Raw genomic sequence first — 18820 nt, 5'->3', positions numbered from 1 at the left:
AAGGCTAGGAACATCCACAGTAGCGAATTAGGCACCTAGTTAAAGTTTTAGACAAACACTGGCAGGTCATCTCCCATTCCCCTCGCTCGTGCGCAAATTTTTTTTTTTATAATGTACGGGATTATGAAACATTTAGGAAAATGATTTTTGTGCTACCTTTTTTTTAAATAATGGAACTCCCTATTTTGTCTGTTTTTGTGAAGCTTTTCTGTGTATTTTTTCACTAAAAGACAAAAAAAAAAAAAAAAAAGAAAGAAAGAAAGAAAAATAGTTTGATTATCAAATAGGGAAGTGTGGAAAACATTATTCAACATTTATAATGACGAAAATGGGCTTTGTACTGAGATTGTTTTGGAAACTTTGAGCTAAAAAATTAAGTGGGGCCTAAACACTTTTTTAGGTGATCAGTTCAGGTGGATTTAGAAACTCCTTAGGAGATTCAATCATTGAAAAATGAGCAAAATTCATAAAAGATAATGAGATATCATCTCTTAAAGTTGACATGGTTGATCAAAGGTGAATAATTACCGCCATCTCACATTGCTTGAAGATAAATAAATAAAATAAAATTAATATGAGTGGGTACATAATTATTTCAAATTTACTTAAAAGTTCGGGTCTTTTGGCGTACCTAAACCTTCCGAAGGAGACAAGACCCAAGTCGCCCACCTTGCACGCACCACCATTTGCCTGGAACATACCAAGGCTGTGGACTTGGGTTTCGTCGGTGGGTGCGAGCAGGCCGTGGGCTTCCATTTTTCATTCTATAAGAATAAGATTTGGGCTGCCCCGCAGAATAATCTTTATTGTGGTTTTTAATTTGAATTTGGCATCGCGCGGCAATAATTTCGAACCAGAAGGGTAAGGCTTGGGCTGCAATAAATGTTCTCAGTGTGTTCTTGGCGGGTATTAATTATCAAAACACATTCTTGACCGTCATTTTCCCAAAGAATAAGGGGTTGTTCCTAGCCTGTCCTCTTTTATCACCTACTAGTTGTTTAGATCCGGCGTACGTCAAGCACATTCTGTACAAGTTTTTTTTTTTTCTTACACCCGCGCGCCTTTTGAATTTAGCATAGAAAAATTATCACATACAGATAGAACATTACTTTGTAATGTCCCAACTCATATTTATTGGTTAGTATTGTGGGACATATTATTTTTTGTTAGTGATTTGATAAACAAAATGATATTTGACATTGAATGAGTGGTGGAGCATTGTTGAAAAACCACCAAATAATACTTCTAATCATAACCTTTTCTTTCTCTCTCTAGAATTGTCACATGTTTTTACATACATATACTTATCTATACAGATACATATATACATAAATATATATATATATATATACACACACACATAAATATATACGAGGCGGTTCTGGGGACCCTTAAATCCCCCCAAGTTTTCGATCGAATTTTGATGATCCGAGCCGCTCAATGTAATCAGAACGTGATTTTAAGAGTGTTTGAAAGAAATCAGCAAAAAAAATGACCGGGAAGGGTTTCATCCGAACAGTTTTTTATTGAACTTTATTGAACGGTTCCATAAAAAACTACTCAAATCAAGCCCTTCCCGGTTAGTTTTTTTGCTAGTTTCTAGCGAGCACCTTTAAAATCACGTTCTGAACACATTGAGCGACTCGGATCATCAAAATTTGATCGGGAACTATGAGATTAGATTTGGAGGGTTTTTTAAGCGTTTTTTTTAAGATTTCCCGGAACCGCCCTGAAATATATATATATATAACTCATATATAGTTAAAACTTTAAGCAATTATAACTTTTGTTCTGCACATTCAATTTTGAAAAAAAAATTATTTTTGAAACCTACTCGATGAGATCTTTCAAATAAGATCCATATTAAATGTAAAATTGTATACACGTAAAAAATTATTTTATACCCCATAATTAAAAATTCACACCATTCTGGACAATTCTTATCATTCAAAAGGAAATAATTCACACTCCTCAAATATAGAATTCACACCTCCTCCTCTATACAATTCACTCCCCAAATTAGACAATCCATACCAAAAAATGTAGAATTCACACCGCTTATAATAGGTAATTCACACCACCTGATATACGCAATTCACATCCTCTATAACAGACAATTCACACCACATATAATAGACAATTCACATCTTTTAAAATCATGTTGTACACAATTTCATACCTCAATACAATAGTTCACTTCTACTGTCATACACAATTCATACTTAAAAAATAATTCGCATCCCATATAATAGACAATTAAATTTATTTAAGCTCTTTTTGTACACAATTCACACCAAAAATGCAGAATTCACACCCATTATGATAGAGAATTCACAACATTGCTATACAATTCACACCCCCTATAACACACAATTCACACATTCTTAAATTGTGTACACGTAAAAAAAAAAAAAAGTTATTTATACCCCTTAATGAAGAATTCACATTCCTTCTGAAAAATTCAATCTCGAAAAATGAAAGAATTGACACACTTCAAATGCAGAATTCATACTCCTTTTACACAATTCACTTTCCAAAATACACAATACATATCTCTATAATAGACAATTCACATGCCTTATTATATAAATTCACACCCACATACAATAATTCACATGTCCTATAACAGACAATTCATACCACAATACATATTCAAAAAATAGACAATAATTCACACTCCTTAAGCTTTTGTTGTACACAATCACCCCTTATAAACACACAATTCACATCCTTCTTGACGGATGATTCACACCCCTATATCACACAATTCACACTCGCTATAACATCCAATTCACTCACCTTATTATACGCAATTCACACTCATATACAATAATTCACACCCATATATAATACAATTCATATCCACAACGAATAGACAACACTCACTTAAAACTCTTGTTGTGCATAATTTATAGCCCATGTTGTACACAATTTACATCCCTATACAATAATTCACACCCTCTATTATACACAATTCACACCCATATATAAAAATTCACACCACATATAACAGAGAATTCACACAAAAAAGACAACTATTCACACTCAAAAAATACACAATTCAAACCCAGAAAATTATTTTTATTCTACACATAATTTTACATTCAATATGAGTCTTATTTGATAGATCTCATCGAATAGATTCTAAAAAAATAAATTTTACAAAAAACAGATATATATAATAAAAGATAGGAAATTGATTTTAGCACTCCAAAAATTGATGGAGAGACTCCAAAACGATGTCGTTTTATGTATCAATACAGTTCAATTTTGGAGCCTCTCCATCAATTTTTGGAGTGCCAAAATTACAATCCTAAAAGATATTGAATTTTAAAGTTTGTAATACAAAAAATAATAAAAAAATCCACCTAAGCACAAGTCAAAATACATATATATATTCTTCACACGCCTCAAAACTTATAGGGAAGGGAAATATAAAAAAAGGTGTATGGAACAAAATTCCAAAAACGGGGCCGGCTTGAAATGTCCCGAAAGAATAAGACTTGGGTTCGGCTTGTTTTTTTGGGCTCTGAGTGTTGGGGATGAGTTGGACATTGGGCCCATGAGTGTTGCTTCAAGAAAGGGAAAATGACGGCCCAAGACGTGTTTTGATAATTAATACCCGCCAAAAACATTGTTGTAGCCCAATAGTCCAGACTGAAGAGTGTGAATGCTCAACACCCAATCAGCCATCAGTGGTCTGTTGAATGGCTCTAATCTTTTTTTTGGTACAAATTGAATGGCTCTAATCCCCAAGACATATTATTCGAAATTTAACATTTAAATTGGGAAATGATTTTGTCACTCCGTTGCAAGTGTATTTTTGCACAAAAAATACACATGCATGGGAGTGACGTTAACAAAAAAAAGAGTGACAAAATCAGCAGCATTTAAATTTTTCTAAAAGTATCTAGGGGTTCGTTCCACTTGATACGTTCTTCCTCGGTCCCAATTTTATCATTCATTTTTTAAATTCCAACTTTTTAACATTGCACATTCTCCGATGCAAGATTATCTTAAAAGAGAAAGGGCATTAATAAAATTCCTGATTCAAGCCAAGATGAGCTAGCCAGTATTCCATTTCTTCCTAAAGAGAGTCCATTGCTTATATGAGTCATCCACAAATTGGACAAATAATTTGGGACATTAAAAGTAAAAAAGGGAACAAACAAACAAACAGAAGGAGTACTATTTATCATCCATCCACTGTTTAACCGTTTAGCCATCCTTGAGGATCCAAACCGTGACTTACTGTTGGAAGTGATAAACTGCCCAATTGGAGTACCAAATTGAGTCCTAGTAGCTGATAACAGGCCCAAAAGTGCTCTCTTTTTTACTTTTCTTCTTTTTTTTTCTTTCTTAGGCTCAGTGTATTTTTTGTTGAGCTACTATTTAGTTCTCATAGTCTAGTTTAACTGTCTCACTGATCATGAAAGTGATCAGAGGTGTAGATTTGTTACCGTGCGTAATTCAAGAGTCATTAGTTACATGATGAGATCATCCCCACTGTGTCCGTAAATCCGTTATGAACTCTGATAGTTTAGGTTAATTGTGAATATATATATATATATATATATATATATATATATATATATATATATATATAGAGAGAGAGAGAGAGAGAGAGAGAGAGAGAGAGAGAGAGTCCCCTTCTCCTAAGGACCACCTCATCTTAATAAAATATGGACCTCCTTTTCCCGATCAAATTTTGATGATCCGAGCCGTTCAATGTGTTCAGAACGTGATTTTAAGGGTACCCGTGAGAAATCAGCAAAAATGAAAACCGGGAAGGGCTTCATCCAAGTAGTTTTTGTTATATTTTTATCAAACGGTTCAAATAAAAACTGCTCAAATCAAGCCCTTCCCGCTTATTTTTTTTGCCGATTTCTTGCGGGCACCTTTAAAATCACGTTCTGAACACATTGAGCGACTCGGATCATCAAAATTTGATCGGAAAATTAGAGAAATGGGGAGGTCCTTATTTTAACTAAAATAAGGATCTCTTCATTTAAAAATAACTATATATATATATATATATATATATCCTACCGTTTTCAAAGTTTATTAATGGTAATAATCTTCATTCATTAGGCGCGATCCCTATTTTTAAAGTTTTAATGTAACTCATCTCATTAATTAGGCTCCGTTTGTTTCAATGTAAAATATTTTTCATGTAAAATATTTTTTCAGAAAACAAACTTTTAACTTTTATTTTCCGGTATTTGGATGGCACTTGAAATGTTTTCAGAAATCAACAATATAATGTTGGGAGAGAGAAGGGGGCTTAAACGGTGGAGATATCTAAGAATATTGGAATTAAACGTGGGTCAAGACTGACGATCGAGAAAACTGAGTAGTGAGAATTACAGTAGTAGGCAACGGGTTTATTTCGAAAAATAACTTACAGAAGATTTAAGGGTAAGTCATTTTCATCCAATATATTAATGAAAAATATTTTACTCATTTTTTACACAATCAAACACCAGAAAATAAGTAAAATATTTTACTGGAAAACATTTTACGCCCAAACAAACAAACAGAGCCTAAAATAAAATAAGAACAGAACAAGACAATTGTAATTGTAAACAAGTATTTATATAGTTAAAGGTTAATACGCGATGAAGTCCAGGCTGTTTGTCTTTCGTTTAGAGCATGTACATCAATGAAAATGTAAAAATACTGGTCAACAGTGCACTTTTTTCATTTTATCTACTCACATCTCTCTCAATACTACACCAATACTATCTATTTTACCTAACACCAATTAAAATATGTAACGACCCTAATTTTTCCCATAATTTTATTAAATAATTAAACTGTAACGCCCCTAATTTTGGGAACGTTAATTAGGAAATTTCATTGAAGAACTAAATAGAGTCTGGCTCAATATTACATTATAATCTTAACAAAAGTACTTTTATTCAACAAAACAAGGGGGAGCTAGGGTTTCTATCTACTGCTCTGCTTGCTCCTCCATCCTGGCCAGCTCCTCAGCCCCAAAAGCTTTTAAGGTGTAGATCTCACCCTGTTCGTCTATAAGATCTGACACATTATACTGGCGTCGCCACCAATATAATATGTCAGGGTCACCAAAGGTAACACCGTGAGCTACAAAAGCTCAATAGAATATCCCATACCCTCTAACCCTTAACTTACAAACATTCGATCACAAATTCAATGATTTTCACATAGTTCATACATATTCGACATAACAGTTAACAATAACATATCCTCATTCGTTATCCAAACTAACGTTGGTGTCCTTAATTTTTCGAGTTTCTCTTACGCGACTTCTCGTAGACCGTGCCACCATTTTTCCAAATTTCATAATCCATATCATCATTTCCAAATCATTTTTAACAAACCCAACCTCAGTTCCGTCGTTCTGATTTCCCGAGTATCCTCACAATGGTTCCGCCGCACCTGATTCCCATTAGCACACTTTGCATTGGCTCCTCTCCGCGGATAACCAAGCCACACACCCAACCTCGGTTCCGCCGTTCCGGTCTCCCAAGTATCCTCACAATGGTTCCGCCGCTCCGAGTTTCCATTGGCACACAAAACACACACCACACAATGGACTACCACGTTCGGCCACATTGCGATTCCCAAAACATTTCACTTTTTCAAAACACGCCTTTTCATTAACCACACCCTAAGTGTCATGTTTCTACTTTCTCGATTTCCGTGTCTCATTCTCATACAACGACTTCGCAGTAGGACTTTTCACATACGTTGTCATAAATCATTCATTGTAATCTTGAAACTAAATTAGCAAGATCATCCAACTCTATATTACTAATCATACTCAAATCACCACTTAAAGCATAACGCCACATGTACGGACGCCTTTGGAGTGAAAATCACTTATGCTTTACAACAAGACAAGTAATACAAAATGTGGGGGTGGATTTCTTTGTGATCTTTCTTGTGCAGCTGTCTCCGTGTGTTGAGCCGTGAAAGATGACATTGGACTTGGGGTACCTGCAGAACCGGAGGGGGATGTTCCTCTGGGAAGAAGCTCCGACGAACTAGTAAATAAGTTGAGAAAGAAGAAGAAGAAGTTTGGAAAGAAATAAGCTAGAAGAGGAGAGAATATTGCTCAGAAGAAGTTTTCCCCCCCTTCTTTTAGTGGTGACACCCTTCTATTTATAGTTGAAGGGGTAGAGTGCTGAGCAAGTTGGCTTTACTTTCCACGTGTCGTGTAATGCTCGAATGACGTCCTGTAGCAGGGCCATTAATGAGCGCCACTTCCCTTTCAGAGTCACATGGGTCGATGTCAGAAAGGTCACATCGTTCAGAGATGTCACTTCGAATATCAGAAAAGACAGCTTACTTATCAAAAGATATTTCTGGAAGGTTCCATAATCGTCTGTACTCGGTGGAGCCCACTTCTGGCACCCGTAGAATCTTCGGGCATTTGGTATTCTTTCCGAAGAGCAACTTATCTGAACGAGAGGACATCCCCAGGAGTTAGGTAAGATTACCGTGCGGGCTTAAATATACGTACGTTCGGGTAAGGAATACCACGTTCGGCGAAGTACCCGGGGATCCTTCTATCCTTCGGATGACAAATGTCACATCACGCCGAAACTCACCCTTATTTACAGATGAACTGAGACAGCTGGACGACGGGTCAAACAGCGTGTGAGCCTTTATTCCTTCTTCCGAACCTTGTGAACCCTATGATCCTTTGGATATTTCAACCCCCTACAATAGACCCTCAACTCCTGCTTTTCTTGCTCGGATGGGAAGGAGGAGTTGAATAGTAGTTGGCCGAACGTCAAAGAATATCCGAAGAACGAATGATTGGACGAATCGTTGAAGTTGTTTGAACGGAAAAAATGCTTGGAACTTTTTGACACGTGCTTGCAGCTTTCATTTAATGTTTCTGCAACCGCCGATTTGAAACGTTGCCATGTGTCACGATTACATTGGGTGGTGGTACGGCACGTTTCGTTTCTTGCCACGTGTCTTTCATCGAGCGTCACATCAATCTCCCGCTCAAATCCAACGGCTAGGGTTCAATACCGCTTCGAATTCTGAACTCAGTATAAAAGGGCGGGGGAAGGAGAGAGAAAATCACTTTCTCCCCCATTCTCAATCGTCTTCCTTGTTCAAGCCATAGTTAGCGATACCGTTCCGTACCGGCCGGTACGTACCGTTTTTTCAAGTATCCGGTACCCTAACCCCCCAATACCGTTCCGGACCAAATACCGATCAGTACCGGTCCGTACCGGCCATCTCGGTAAATACCGGCCGAGACGTGGTTACCGGTGATTCCGTCCGAGATTTTGCAGATCTAGGTAATTCTGTAATAAATTCCAAATGGTGTCCTGCAACCGTAATTTCACCTCAAAAGCTTATATCAAATTTCCAGATCTAGATTCTGGACTTCGGCAGCTGGGCTCTTTCACTCTTCGTAAGAGTCTTCACTCGAATCACTCTTCAATCTTCATCTCATCGGCTCAGATTCCTCAGAATCTCACCAACGGCGACGGCAAGTCAGCAAAAATTAGTTAATTGCAGGTGCTTCTCTCTCTCTCTCTCAGTTAATATTGGCAAGTCGGCAACAATTTTCCAGATCTGATTTCTCATAGCTTTCAATAAGTGCACAAATTTCTCCTGCATCATATGATTTTAGAGGTGATTTCAATTAACCACAGCCAAAAGTAACTTTTTTTGCTTTCTCTAATTAATTGGATGATTGGGTTGGGACATGAAAGAGGCAGTGGTCGGTGAGAATTAATGAGTTCTCAGATAATCAAGATAAATAATCAAAAAAACCACTTGAGTGTTATTTGGAAATCTTGGATTGGAGACTTTCTTTTATAGCTGCCGACAGTGTTAAGCTGGTTTTTTTCTTTGATTAGCCAATAAGCTGGTTATTAGTAGGAGCTCATAAAAACCTAGGTAGCCCGGAGGACTTTAGTCTGGTTTGTTGATGGATTTGCTCAACATTTGATTTTTAAAATCAGATCGCAAGACATTATTTTCTCATGAATTTTCTAGTCTCGTCAAATTGTTGTAAATGACCTGTTTAATCGAACTAAATATGCTAGTCAGACACATTGACTGACCGGGAGAAAACCTAGGAGTAGGTTAAACTCAAGGTGGGCTTATGGTAAAGCTATGTCTGTAGATGAAATTACGTGAGTTCTATTATATAGATACTGTAGTAGGTGAGGCTTTGTTTGTTTTTAAAGAAGCTTATCCAGTCCCCTAACTATAGTAAATAGTGGTAAGTAACTTGGTATTTCAGGAACAATGTCTTCGGGTCCATCAATGACAAGTGATCATGCTTCTAGTCATGCTCCATCAATGACTTCAGCTCCCGCAAAATCTGATGACCCTGCTTGGGCTTATGGTAAATTGGTTTTGGGTAAAAAGAATAATATCATTTGCCTCTTTTGTAATAATCATCTTAAAGGTGGTGGAATTACACGATTAAAACAACATCTTGCCGGAGTGAAAGGAGAGGTGGAAGCTTGTAAAAATGTGCCGATTGATGTAAAATGGCAAATGAATCAAACCCTTGAAGGGTATAGGCAAGAGAAAGAAAGGAGGGAGAGAATTAGCAAAGCAGTTGGGGAAGGAGCTTCCTATCAAGCTTTGGATGAAGAAGAGAAGGAGTCTTTACTTGATAAAAGAACGACCACAGATACATCGGGGACCAAAAAGAAAAGAAGTAAGACAATTGGTGGCTTTTTTGCTCCAAGAACAACGCCAGGTGCCCAACCTTCTATAAAAAGTGCATTGTCATCTAAACAAACCATTGATGAAGCAAGAATGGCGGTTGCTCGATGGTGGTATGATGCTAACATTCCATTTAATGCAACTTTATCTCCGTATTATCAACCGGCGATTGATGCAATGCTAGCCGTTGGACCGGGCTTCAAGGGTCCTTCATATCATGACTTGAGATGCCCTCTCCTGAACAATAGTGTTCATGAAATTAGAGAGTATCTTCTTGAACTTAGAGAGGTATGGGCAAATTATGGATGTTCAATTATGTCTGATGGATGGACAAGCCAAAATCAAACTCCGATTATAAATTTTCTTGTTTATTGTCCTAAAGGGACAATGTTTTTGAAGTCAATTGACACATCGGGGCTTGTTAAAGACGCAGACACACTGTTTGGTATTTTTCGTGAAATTGTTGAACTAGTGGGGCCAAGTAATGTTGTCCAGTTTGTTACGGATAATGAGGCTGCCTACAAAGCGGCGGGAAAGAGGTTACAAGCACATTATGGATCCTTCTATTGGTCTCCTTGTGCGGCTCATTGCTTGGACTTGATGTTGGAGAATTTTGCAAAGCCTCAACACTTTCCGCACATAGATGCTACCATCCAAAAGGCTAAAAAGGTAACATTTAAGATGTTATGCATATTGTATAGTTGGATATGTTATGAATATGAATCTTATTAATTGTGATTATTACTTTTGTAGGTAACTCGATACATTTACAATCATGCATGGGTTCTCAACACAATGAGGAAAGACTTCACAAATGGTAAAGACCTGTGTCGTCTCGACATCACAAGGTTTGCTACAAACTTTTTAAGTCTTCAATGCCTTCTAAATTTCAAGAAAGAGCTTAGACAAATGTTCACTAGTGACAAATGGCTTGGATCTCGATATGCTAAATGTAATGTTGGGAAAGAAGTTGCTAAAATTCTTTTGGAGGGTAGATAATTTTGGTCTAATTGTCAACTTGTGGTGAAAGTTAGTGAACCGTTGGTGAGGGTTCTCCGTCTAACCGATGGTGATGAAAAGCCTATAATGGGATACTTGTATGATGCAATGGATAATGCAAAAGAGGCAATTAAAATGAGGTTCAACAATAGGCTCTCTTTGTATGGCCCATACATTCGAGTGATTGATGCTAGATGGGATAGGCAACTTCATAGCCCTCTTCATGCTGCTGATTGCTTTCTTAATCCCGCAATATATTTTAAACCTTCTTTCAAGAAGAAAAAGGAAGTTGATCGAGGAATCATTCAAGCTCTTACGGTCTTGGTGCCGGATGAGCATTTGCAAGACCAAATAAGTGCACAAATTGAGGAATACAAGCAGGCAACAGGTGATTTCAATATGCCCCTTGCTATTCGTCAACGAGAGAAACTATCTCCAGGTAACCTTTCTTTTTTAGTATGCCTATTTTATCTTGTAAGTTGCTAAATTTTTATCTAGTAAATTGTTAAGTTTTCAATCTTTTAGTTTCATGGTGGGGGCAATTTGGAGGTTTAGTTCCAGAGTTACAAAGGTTTGCTATTCGAGTACTTAGCCAATGTTGCAGTGCAACTGGATGCGAAAGAAACTGGAGTACATTTGAGTTTATCCATTCTAAGAAGTGGAATAGACTAGAACACAAAAGACTCAATGATTTAGTCTATGTGCGTTATAATTTGAAGCTTCGAGAAAGGTAATTGTTTCAAAAGTTGTTACTCAATTTTTATTTAATATGCTTTCAAAATGGATCTTATAAATTGTGATAATTACTTTTGTAGGATTATTAGGCGAATGAGAGATGCACTTGACCCGATTAGTCTTGAAAACATAGATGTGTTGGATGATTGGGTGAGTGAAGAGCCTAGTCTACTTGGCGAAGAGGATATTGCATGGGAGATTGTTGAACCACCATCTTTAGAGGCATTGACGTTAGATGAAGCTGATCAGGAGCCTAACTTTGATGATGCCGCTGATGATTTTCCAAATGAAAACGAGAGCCAGTATGATTATTGGGACATTGGAGGACACAATGATCCTTATGTTTATGTTGAATGACAATCTATGTTTTTTTTGAATGTACTTCTTAAGTCCCTTTTGGTGAACTTTGCGTATGTTTTGCGATTATGGATATGTACTTTAACATTGTGTATGTTTTGTGGATGCTCTTGGAATTTGGAACTTGTTCTTGTTAATTTGAAGTCACTTATGTGAATTTTGTTAGCTTAATATAGGTATTTTATGATGAATTGCATGATATGGGGGATTTTTTTTGAATTATAATTATATATAATTATTATATATATTGTAGTTGCGGTAAATCCGAAACGGTACCCGGTACCTGACCGGTACCGGTACGTACCGTACCAGTGAGAAAATCGGTACCCTGTTCGAAACGGTATTCAGAACTATGGTTCAAGCGCCATTCGAAACCAAAAATCGCCAGAAATCTACAGATTTGAAGAATTTTGATCACAGATTGCTCTAGATTTTTCAGGTATTTCTCAAGTTCTCTCATTTGTTGATGCATTTTGGTTATTTTTGAACTCCTCTACCCCTTTAAAGTTGGCTTTTTCCTTTTTCGCCTGGACTGAAACAGTCGTCTGATTCCCCAGATGTTCATGTGTTCTTCCGAACACATGTTCATCTTCAACCCGTGTTCTTTCGAACATGAGGGTACTCTTAAGCATGAGTTTTTCCCAAGGAAACACTCATTAAGAGGCTTGGCAATTCGTATTAAGCTTCTTAATCACTGTTTCCCCATTGGAGACATGTAAGGTTCCCAATCGTTTCCTTGAGCGGTAGGAATCCCTTCTTCGGAATTTCTTCCGAAGGGTTATCGTTCGGGAAGTAACCGAGTAGACTTGAGATCTCTCAGAATAACATAGAACACCGAACATAGGCACTTAGACTTCTGGCCATGCAAATCGCTAACGGTCTTATCCCATGCACTTATTTGTTTCTAGGTATGGAGTCCTCGAAGTCAACTTCGTCGGGTGAATCTTATCAGTCGGTGGATACAGGAGCTTCGAATTTCGGTAGAGTTGATCCAGGGTTAGCCGAAGTAATAAGAGACTTCGCCCGGAGCTACCGAACGGGGTCAAGTGGCGGGGTTCCCGAAGGAGTAGAGGGAATCGACTATCCCGCTAGGGTGACTCCTCTTCGAGCAATGGGGCCAGACCCCAATATAATAGACATAGATGAGGAATCGTCTGATAGAGAGCCCCCTCATGACGAAGTGGAAAAGGGAGAAGACGCCGAGGGAGCAGACGAAGCTGAGTCGGAAAAAGAAACTCCAGTCGCTTCGTCAAGCCGAGCGAACGAGGGAGCCGGCGTCGCAGGAGAGTCTTTGCCGCAACCTCCGAAGGCGAAGAGAAAGATCGTTCAGTTGGATCCCGACTTAATCCCCGACCGAACGGGAAGGGATCCCTGCCCTTATTTGGAGTGCTTCCAAGACAAGAAGAGCTTGAACCTCTTCCGAGCAGTTTACGACGTTCCCGACGACGTCATTATCACGCCGGTCCAGGGCCCCCGAATAAGATATAGTGACGAACACATCACCATTCCCTTGATGGCGATTACGGAAGGGGGCCTTCGGTTCCCGATGCATAGAGTCCTGAGAGAGATCCTTCACCGCTTCAATCTCATTCCATGTCAGTTGAGCGTGAATTCTTACCGCATTATCCACTCGGTAATCAAGTTCGCTGAGGTAAAGATGTTCAGACTTGAAGCCTACCATTTTTTCGAGAATTACATGATGTCGAGAAACGTCAGGTATTCTTGGTACTACCTTTGCTCCCGAAGGAAGATGGAAAAAATCATTCCCGAGGGTATGTACGACTCGGAGAAATGGGCCTCTTATTATGTTGAGGTTCGGGGAAATTTCCAATTCCCCGAACTAGAGTATGGTCAATTCGAAATCGCCACGCGAAGGGGAACTCCGAGTAAGAACAGTTATTCGTTATTTTGATGCTATTCTTTCTGTTGTTCTTATAATACTTATTTATTGTTTTTGGTACGCTTTTCTTCGGCAGATACTACCAAGCTCAACAAGATACTCTTAAGGGCGGTGAGGGGTTGTGGTCTTGCTGATTCCCTGCTCACCATTCCAGCGGAGGAAAGGGACGCCCCAACAATCCTCAGGTACAAAGCCACGTACGGAGGTCGGATCCGACGAAAGGTAACCGACGAGCGTGAGCAGGCTTTCGAAGTCGGTTCCGAAGAGATTCCAGAGGAACTTCGTCCGAGCTCTGATAAACCTCTCCAAGGGACAATCCGCTTACCCACCGAAGAAGAGCCTTTTCAAGAGCAAGAAGAAATGCCTCCAAAGAGCATCAAGGCCGTCCTCCAGAAGAAGTTGGAGGAAAAGGAGAAGGAGAAGGCCGAGCTTAGAAAGGCTGGAGCCCAGGGCGCTTCGGTCTCCGTGCCAAGCAAGAAAACCCCGCCCCCCCCCCCCCACCCTCTAAAAAACGTCCATTGAGCGCCCCTTCTTCCCCGAAGGAACCACTTGCGAGCAAAAAGACAAAAGCGGCTCTGAAGGGGAAGAGCCAGGAAGTTGAGCTTCCGAAGGGAGCACAAGGAGAGGGAGAGAGAGAGAGAAGGGAGCTTGCTTCGGAGCTCGACACCCCATGGGTGCCTAACTTTGTCACCCCAAGTAAAAAACAAGTTTTAAAATCAGACAGCCTCAAGGAGGATCCCTCCCTGGCCTTTACCCTCCACTCGGGGCTGGCTTTGCCGAGGGATATACAGAGTCCCCCGTCTCTGAAAGCAGCCCTGAGCGAGTACTACTACCATGTTAGAAGAGTAAGTAAATTTCACGTACTTGCAATGATTGTTTGTTCACTCGCTCTATATATATATATATATATATATATATATATATATATATATATATATTTTTGGAATAACTTTCATTCTGCTTTGACTGCAGGCCACCCAGTCCATTATGAGTGCCCAATGTTATCTCACCGAACACGACAAGAAGTCGAAGCTGTTGAAGCAGTCGGTTGAGCATAACAAGAGCGTTGCCGAAGTCTACAAGAAGAGCCTGGAGCAATCCGAGCTCGTGCGACAAGGCCAGGAAGTTCAGATTGCAAATCTGAATGACCTGATAAAAGGACTCCAGGACTCGGCCGAGCGCACAAGGGCCGAAGGAAAAGAAGAGGGCTTGTCTGAGGGAAAAGCCTTCGGGCGAGAAGAGATGAAGAAGGAGATGGAGATGGAGAAGGAGCTAGAGAAGGAGCTGCAGGAACAACACAATCAGGGGTACGACAAGGGGTACGCCCAAGCCGAAAAGGATGTGGCTGACCAAATTCTGGAAGTTCAGGCTGAAATTAAGGAAGGCCAACACAAAGAAAGCTTCATGCTCGGCTATAACAGGGGTTTTGACGATGCAGGCGTTGAGCCTGACGATGAAAGGAGGAATCTAGTGGAAGTACCTCCCCTCGCCCCTGCTGAAGCTGAAGCAGAAGATACAACAGCTGATGCTGCCGACTCTACCACCTTACCAGCCCCTGCAGATGCTCCAACAAATTGAATTTAGTCAAATTTAGCTTGAAGTGGCTCTCCCTTTTTGTTTTGTTGTTTTTGTTTTTGAATATGGTTGGCTCCGAACAATTGGAACCTTGCCAAACCATTGGATGTAATTAAAACAGGTTGGAGGATGCCTTAATGAATGATTACCGTCTTCGTTCTCTGTTTTAACAAACTTGCAAAAGTTTTTGACAAGTCTCTTTGTTCGGATTGTATGCATTGTGTATCCAAGTATAAGAACCAGCCAAGTCTCTTTGTTCGACAATTACATTGTGTAGCCAAGTATAAGCCCCCTGTCTTAGTGGATGGTCAGAGTGTAAGAATGAGAATCCAGTAAGGCAAACAAATGGGTACACAATAGAATCATCAATCATCAATACTGAGAGTGTGAGTGGTTCATCCGAGGGAAAAGACTTGGCTGCAAGAAGTTTGCCCAAGCATATTTTGGACCACTGGCTTGGAAAATTTCCTCCGAACAAACAAACCATCGTAAGCTACGAGAATTTTGACCGAATAAAAGTTCCAAGGGCTACGAAAATTTCGCCCGAACACAAGTTCCAAAGGCTACGAGAATTTCGCCCGAACAAAAGTTCCAAGGGCTACGAGAATTTCGCCCGAACACAAGATGTACATACCGAGCGTAGCGGTCATGGGAAGAAGTACTAACGCCCCGAAGGCAGGAACCCGAGGCTAGATGAGATACCCCAATTAAAAAGAATAGTAGAGAAACAACGGAACAAATATTGAAATTTGTATTAAGTAAACGACGCTCAAAAGCGTATTTGCCGAACAAAAATGAAAATACAAGAGAAGAAAAAGTAAAAAATAAAAAATGGAGGATGCCAATACTAGCCATGGAATTTCCTAAGTTTCTGAGCATTCCATGGATTAGCAATTGGCGTTCCATCCATCTCAGCAAGTTTGTAGACGCCATGTCCAATCTTTTCCACCACTCGGTAGGGTCCTTCATACGGATCCTTCAGCTTGGTTGGCTTTGATGCTTCGGTGACCATCAGGACTAAGTCCCCAACGTTAAACGGACGAGCGCAGACATTCCGGTTGTAGCCCCTGGCAACTTCTTGCTGATACGCAGCGTGCCGAAGGTTAGCATTGTCACGTAGTTCTTCGGCAAAGTCTAACTCGGCCCCCACAAGAACATTGTTATCCACAGGATTAAAATTTTCCGTTCGGGCCATTGGAATCATAGTAGATAAGGGGAGGACGGCTTCCATGCCATAAGCCATAGCAAACGGGGTACGGCCTGTAGACCTCCGAGGGGTAGTACGATAGGCCCATAAAACGTGTGGGAGCTCTTCCACCCATTTACCGAGTTTCCTGTCCAAACGGCATTTAAGCCCCCGAGTGATTGTCTTGTTAGAAGCCTCGGCCTGTCCATTGCCTTGTGGATAGGCCACGGAAGAATTATGGATCGTGATGTGGCGCTTAGCATAAAAAGCTTAGCATAAAAAGCTTTGATGGCGGATGTGACGAACTGGGAGCCATTGTCAGAAAGGATGGCGTAAGGTAAGCCGAACCGCGAAATGATATGCTTCCAAATAAAACGTTCCACGTCGCCTGCAGTGGTCTTGACCAAGGGGGAAGCCTCAACCCACTTAGTGAACAAATCTGTGGCTGTGAGCATATACTCAAATCCCCCAGGCGCCTTCGGCATCTTGCCAACTATGTCAAAAGCCCAAACCGCAAACAACCATGGACTAGTGATCATTTTAAGGGGGAAGGCCGGCTGGTGGATGAGAGACGCTTGTTGCTGGCACCAAACACATCGCTTCACGTATTCTTCGGACTGTTTAACCATCTTCGGCCACCAATAGCCTTGCGTCAGCGCACGCTGTGCGAGGGGCCATCCTCCTGAATGCGCCCCACAGCTTCCCGAATGGAGTTCCTCCAGAACGGCCTGCACAAGCTCTTCGTGGACGACACGCAGATCTGGGCCAGTGAAAGTTCGTCGGTAGAGGTTGTCGTTTGGATCCAGGAAATTATTGGCTGCTCGGCAACGAAGTTTGTGTGCTTCGCGTTTGTTCGGCGGTAACACTTGGTTCTTCAGATAATCAATTACTGGATCGAGTTGACTCAGACCGAGGGAAATCGCCATTACTGGTTGGCAAGCCTGCTCGAAGCTCGATTTTGCGACTTCGTCAAAGGTAATAGTGCGACTGCCCGAGGTCCTGTCAACCGAAGCAAGACCTGCCAGGGCATCAACATGCGCATTGTGCTCCCGAGCGATCCATTCTACTTCCACTTGGCCAAATCTTTCGAATAGGGACAACACGTGGCTTACGTAAGCATTCATACGTTGATCTTTGGCTTGGTAATCGTCGTTTAAGTGACCCACAATGAGCTAAGAGTCACAAAAGATATGAACCGAATCTGCATCAAACTGAAGAGCAAGTTGGAGGCCTGTAATCAGAGCTTCATATTCCGCTTCGTTGTTCGTCGCCGGGTACCCAATCGAGACCACGCTTTCATGCACGGTCCCGCTCGGAGACACAAGGACGATGCCCGCACCAGCCCCGTGAACGTTAGAAGCTCCATCGACGGTCAGTCGCCAGGCATCGCCGGAGAAGAGACTCCATTGCCGCTTTGGTTTCTTTCGTCCGAGAGAATACCGAGCACGAAGGGGCTCCGTGGGATGGTTACATGGCCCTTCCAAAACCTCTTCTTCCTGAATCCGAGCTTCGTCAGCGGCGGTGGCCAAGGCATTGGCTTCGTCTTGCAATCCAGGAGTGAGTTCAGCAAAGAAGTCGGCCAAGGCCTGACCCTTGATAGCATTCCGAGGTTCAAACTGGATGTCAAAATTGGCCAAGTCTTGAGAGAATTTCAGGATCCGGCTTGACATGTCAGTTTTCCAAAAGACAGCTTTGAGAGGAAACTCAATGAGGACCACAATCCTATGGGATTGAAAGTAGGGCAAGAGGCTCGTTTTAGCTGAAACGAGAGCCAATGCCAATTTCTCCATAGGTAGATACCTTGTCTGAGAGTCCATCATTGTTTTGCTGGAATAGAAGATTGGTTGATGCTCCATCCCCTCTTTCCGAACAAGCACCGCGCTCGTAGCATGATCCGAAACAGCAAGGTAAAGATACAAATCTTTGTCGGGAAGGGGATTAATGAGCAAAGGAGCGTGGGACAAGTATTGCTTCAAAGATTGCAAAGCCTGCTCACACTCTTCGGTCCATACGAATCTGCGTCGGCTAGTAGTGATCGCTCGGAAAAACGGACGGCAAAGATCGCTCGAACGTCGGATGAAACGGTTCAGGGCAGCCACCATTCCCGTAAGTCGTTGTACCTCTTTAATAGTAGTCGGAGCTCGGAGATTTTGCACGGCCAGGATCTGTGTGGGATTAGCTTTGATTCCTCGGCGGCTCACTATGTAACCAAGGAACTTTCCCGAACTTACACCAAACACACACTTCTCAGCATTGAGGCGCAACTTCCGCCGTTTCAAAACAGCAAAGATCTCTCCCAGGTCCCGAAGGTGGTCCCGAGCGAACGTGCTTTTACAAACCAGATCATCGATATAAGCTTCTATTATTCGGCC

The 18820-nt window shown here is 40.9% G+C and overlaps 2 protein-coding genes across 2 annotated transcripts; both read left to right on the top strand.

Annotated features, from left to right (window-relative positions):
• Positions 1 to 9192: 9192 nt before the first annotated feature.
• Positions 9193 to 10695, top strand: LOC131335736 (uncharacterized). The gene is made up of 2 exons (XM_058371225.1): positions 9193 to 10365; positions 10450 to 10695. Exons 1-2 carry the CDS (start codon positions 9268 to 9270, stop codon positions 10693 to 10695), a joined length of 1344 nt encoding a protein of 447 aa, XP_058227208.1. The 5' UTR covers positions 9193 to 9267.
• An 87-nt stretch (positions 10696 to 10782) lies between these two features.
• On the top strand, positions 10783 to 12074 carry LOC131335737 (uncharacterized). Its single transcript, XM_058371226.1, has 3 exons — positions 10783 to 11134; positions 11221 to 11425; positions 11511 to 12074. The coding sequence occupies exons 1-3, from the start codon at positions 10783 to 10785 to the stop codon at positions 11785 to 11787; spliced, it is 834 nt and encodes a 277-aa protein (XP_058227209.1). The 3' UTR covers positions 11788 to 12074.
• Positions 12075 to 18820: the final 6746 nt, after the last annotated feature.

This window comes from Rhododendron vialii, chromosome 8a (genome assembly GCF_030253575.1).
Source record: "Rhododendron vialii isolate Sample 1 chromosome 8a, ASM3025357v1".
NCBI classification, from domain to species: Eukaryota; Viridiplantae; Streptophyta; class Magnoliopsida; order Ericales; family Ericaceae; genus Rhododendron; species Rhododendron vialii.
The sequence above is the reverse complement of the archived record's forward strand: the minus strand, read 5'-3'. Positions and strand labels throughout refer to the sequence as shown.

Bases quoted from the DNA above. Each gene is read 5' to 3' on its own strand.
- LOC131335736 (XM_058371225.1), top strand. From the start codon at position 9,268: ATGTCTTCGGGTCCATCAATGACAAGTGATCATGCTTCTAGTCATGCT. The intron at 10,366-10,449 runs GTAACATTTAAG...TTACTTTTGTAG, and splicing joins CCATCCAAAAGGCTAAAAAG to GTAACTCGATACATTTACAA.
- LOC131335737 (XM_058371226.1), top strand. From the start codon at position 10,783: ATGGGATACTTGTATGATGCAATGGATAATGCAAAAGAGGCAATTAAA. The intron at 11,135-11,220 runs GTAACCTTTCTT...TCAATCTTTTAG, and splicing joins ACGAGAGAAACTATCTCCAG to TTTCATGGTGGGGGCAATTT. The intron at 11,426-11,510 runs GTAATTGTTTCA...TTACTTTTGTAG, and splicing joins AATTTGAAGCTTCGAGAAAG to GATTATTAGGCGAATGAGAG.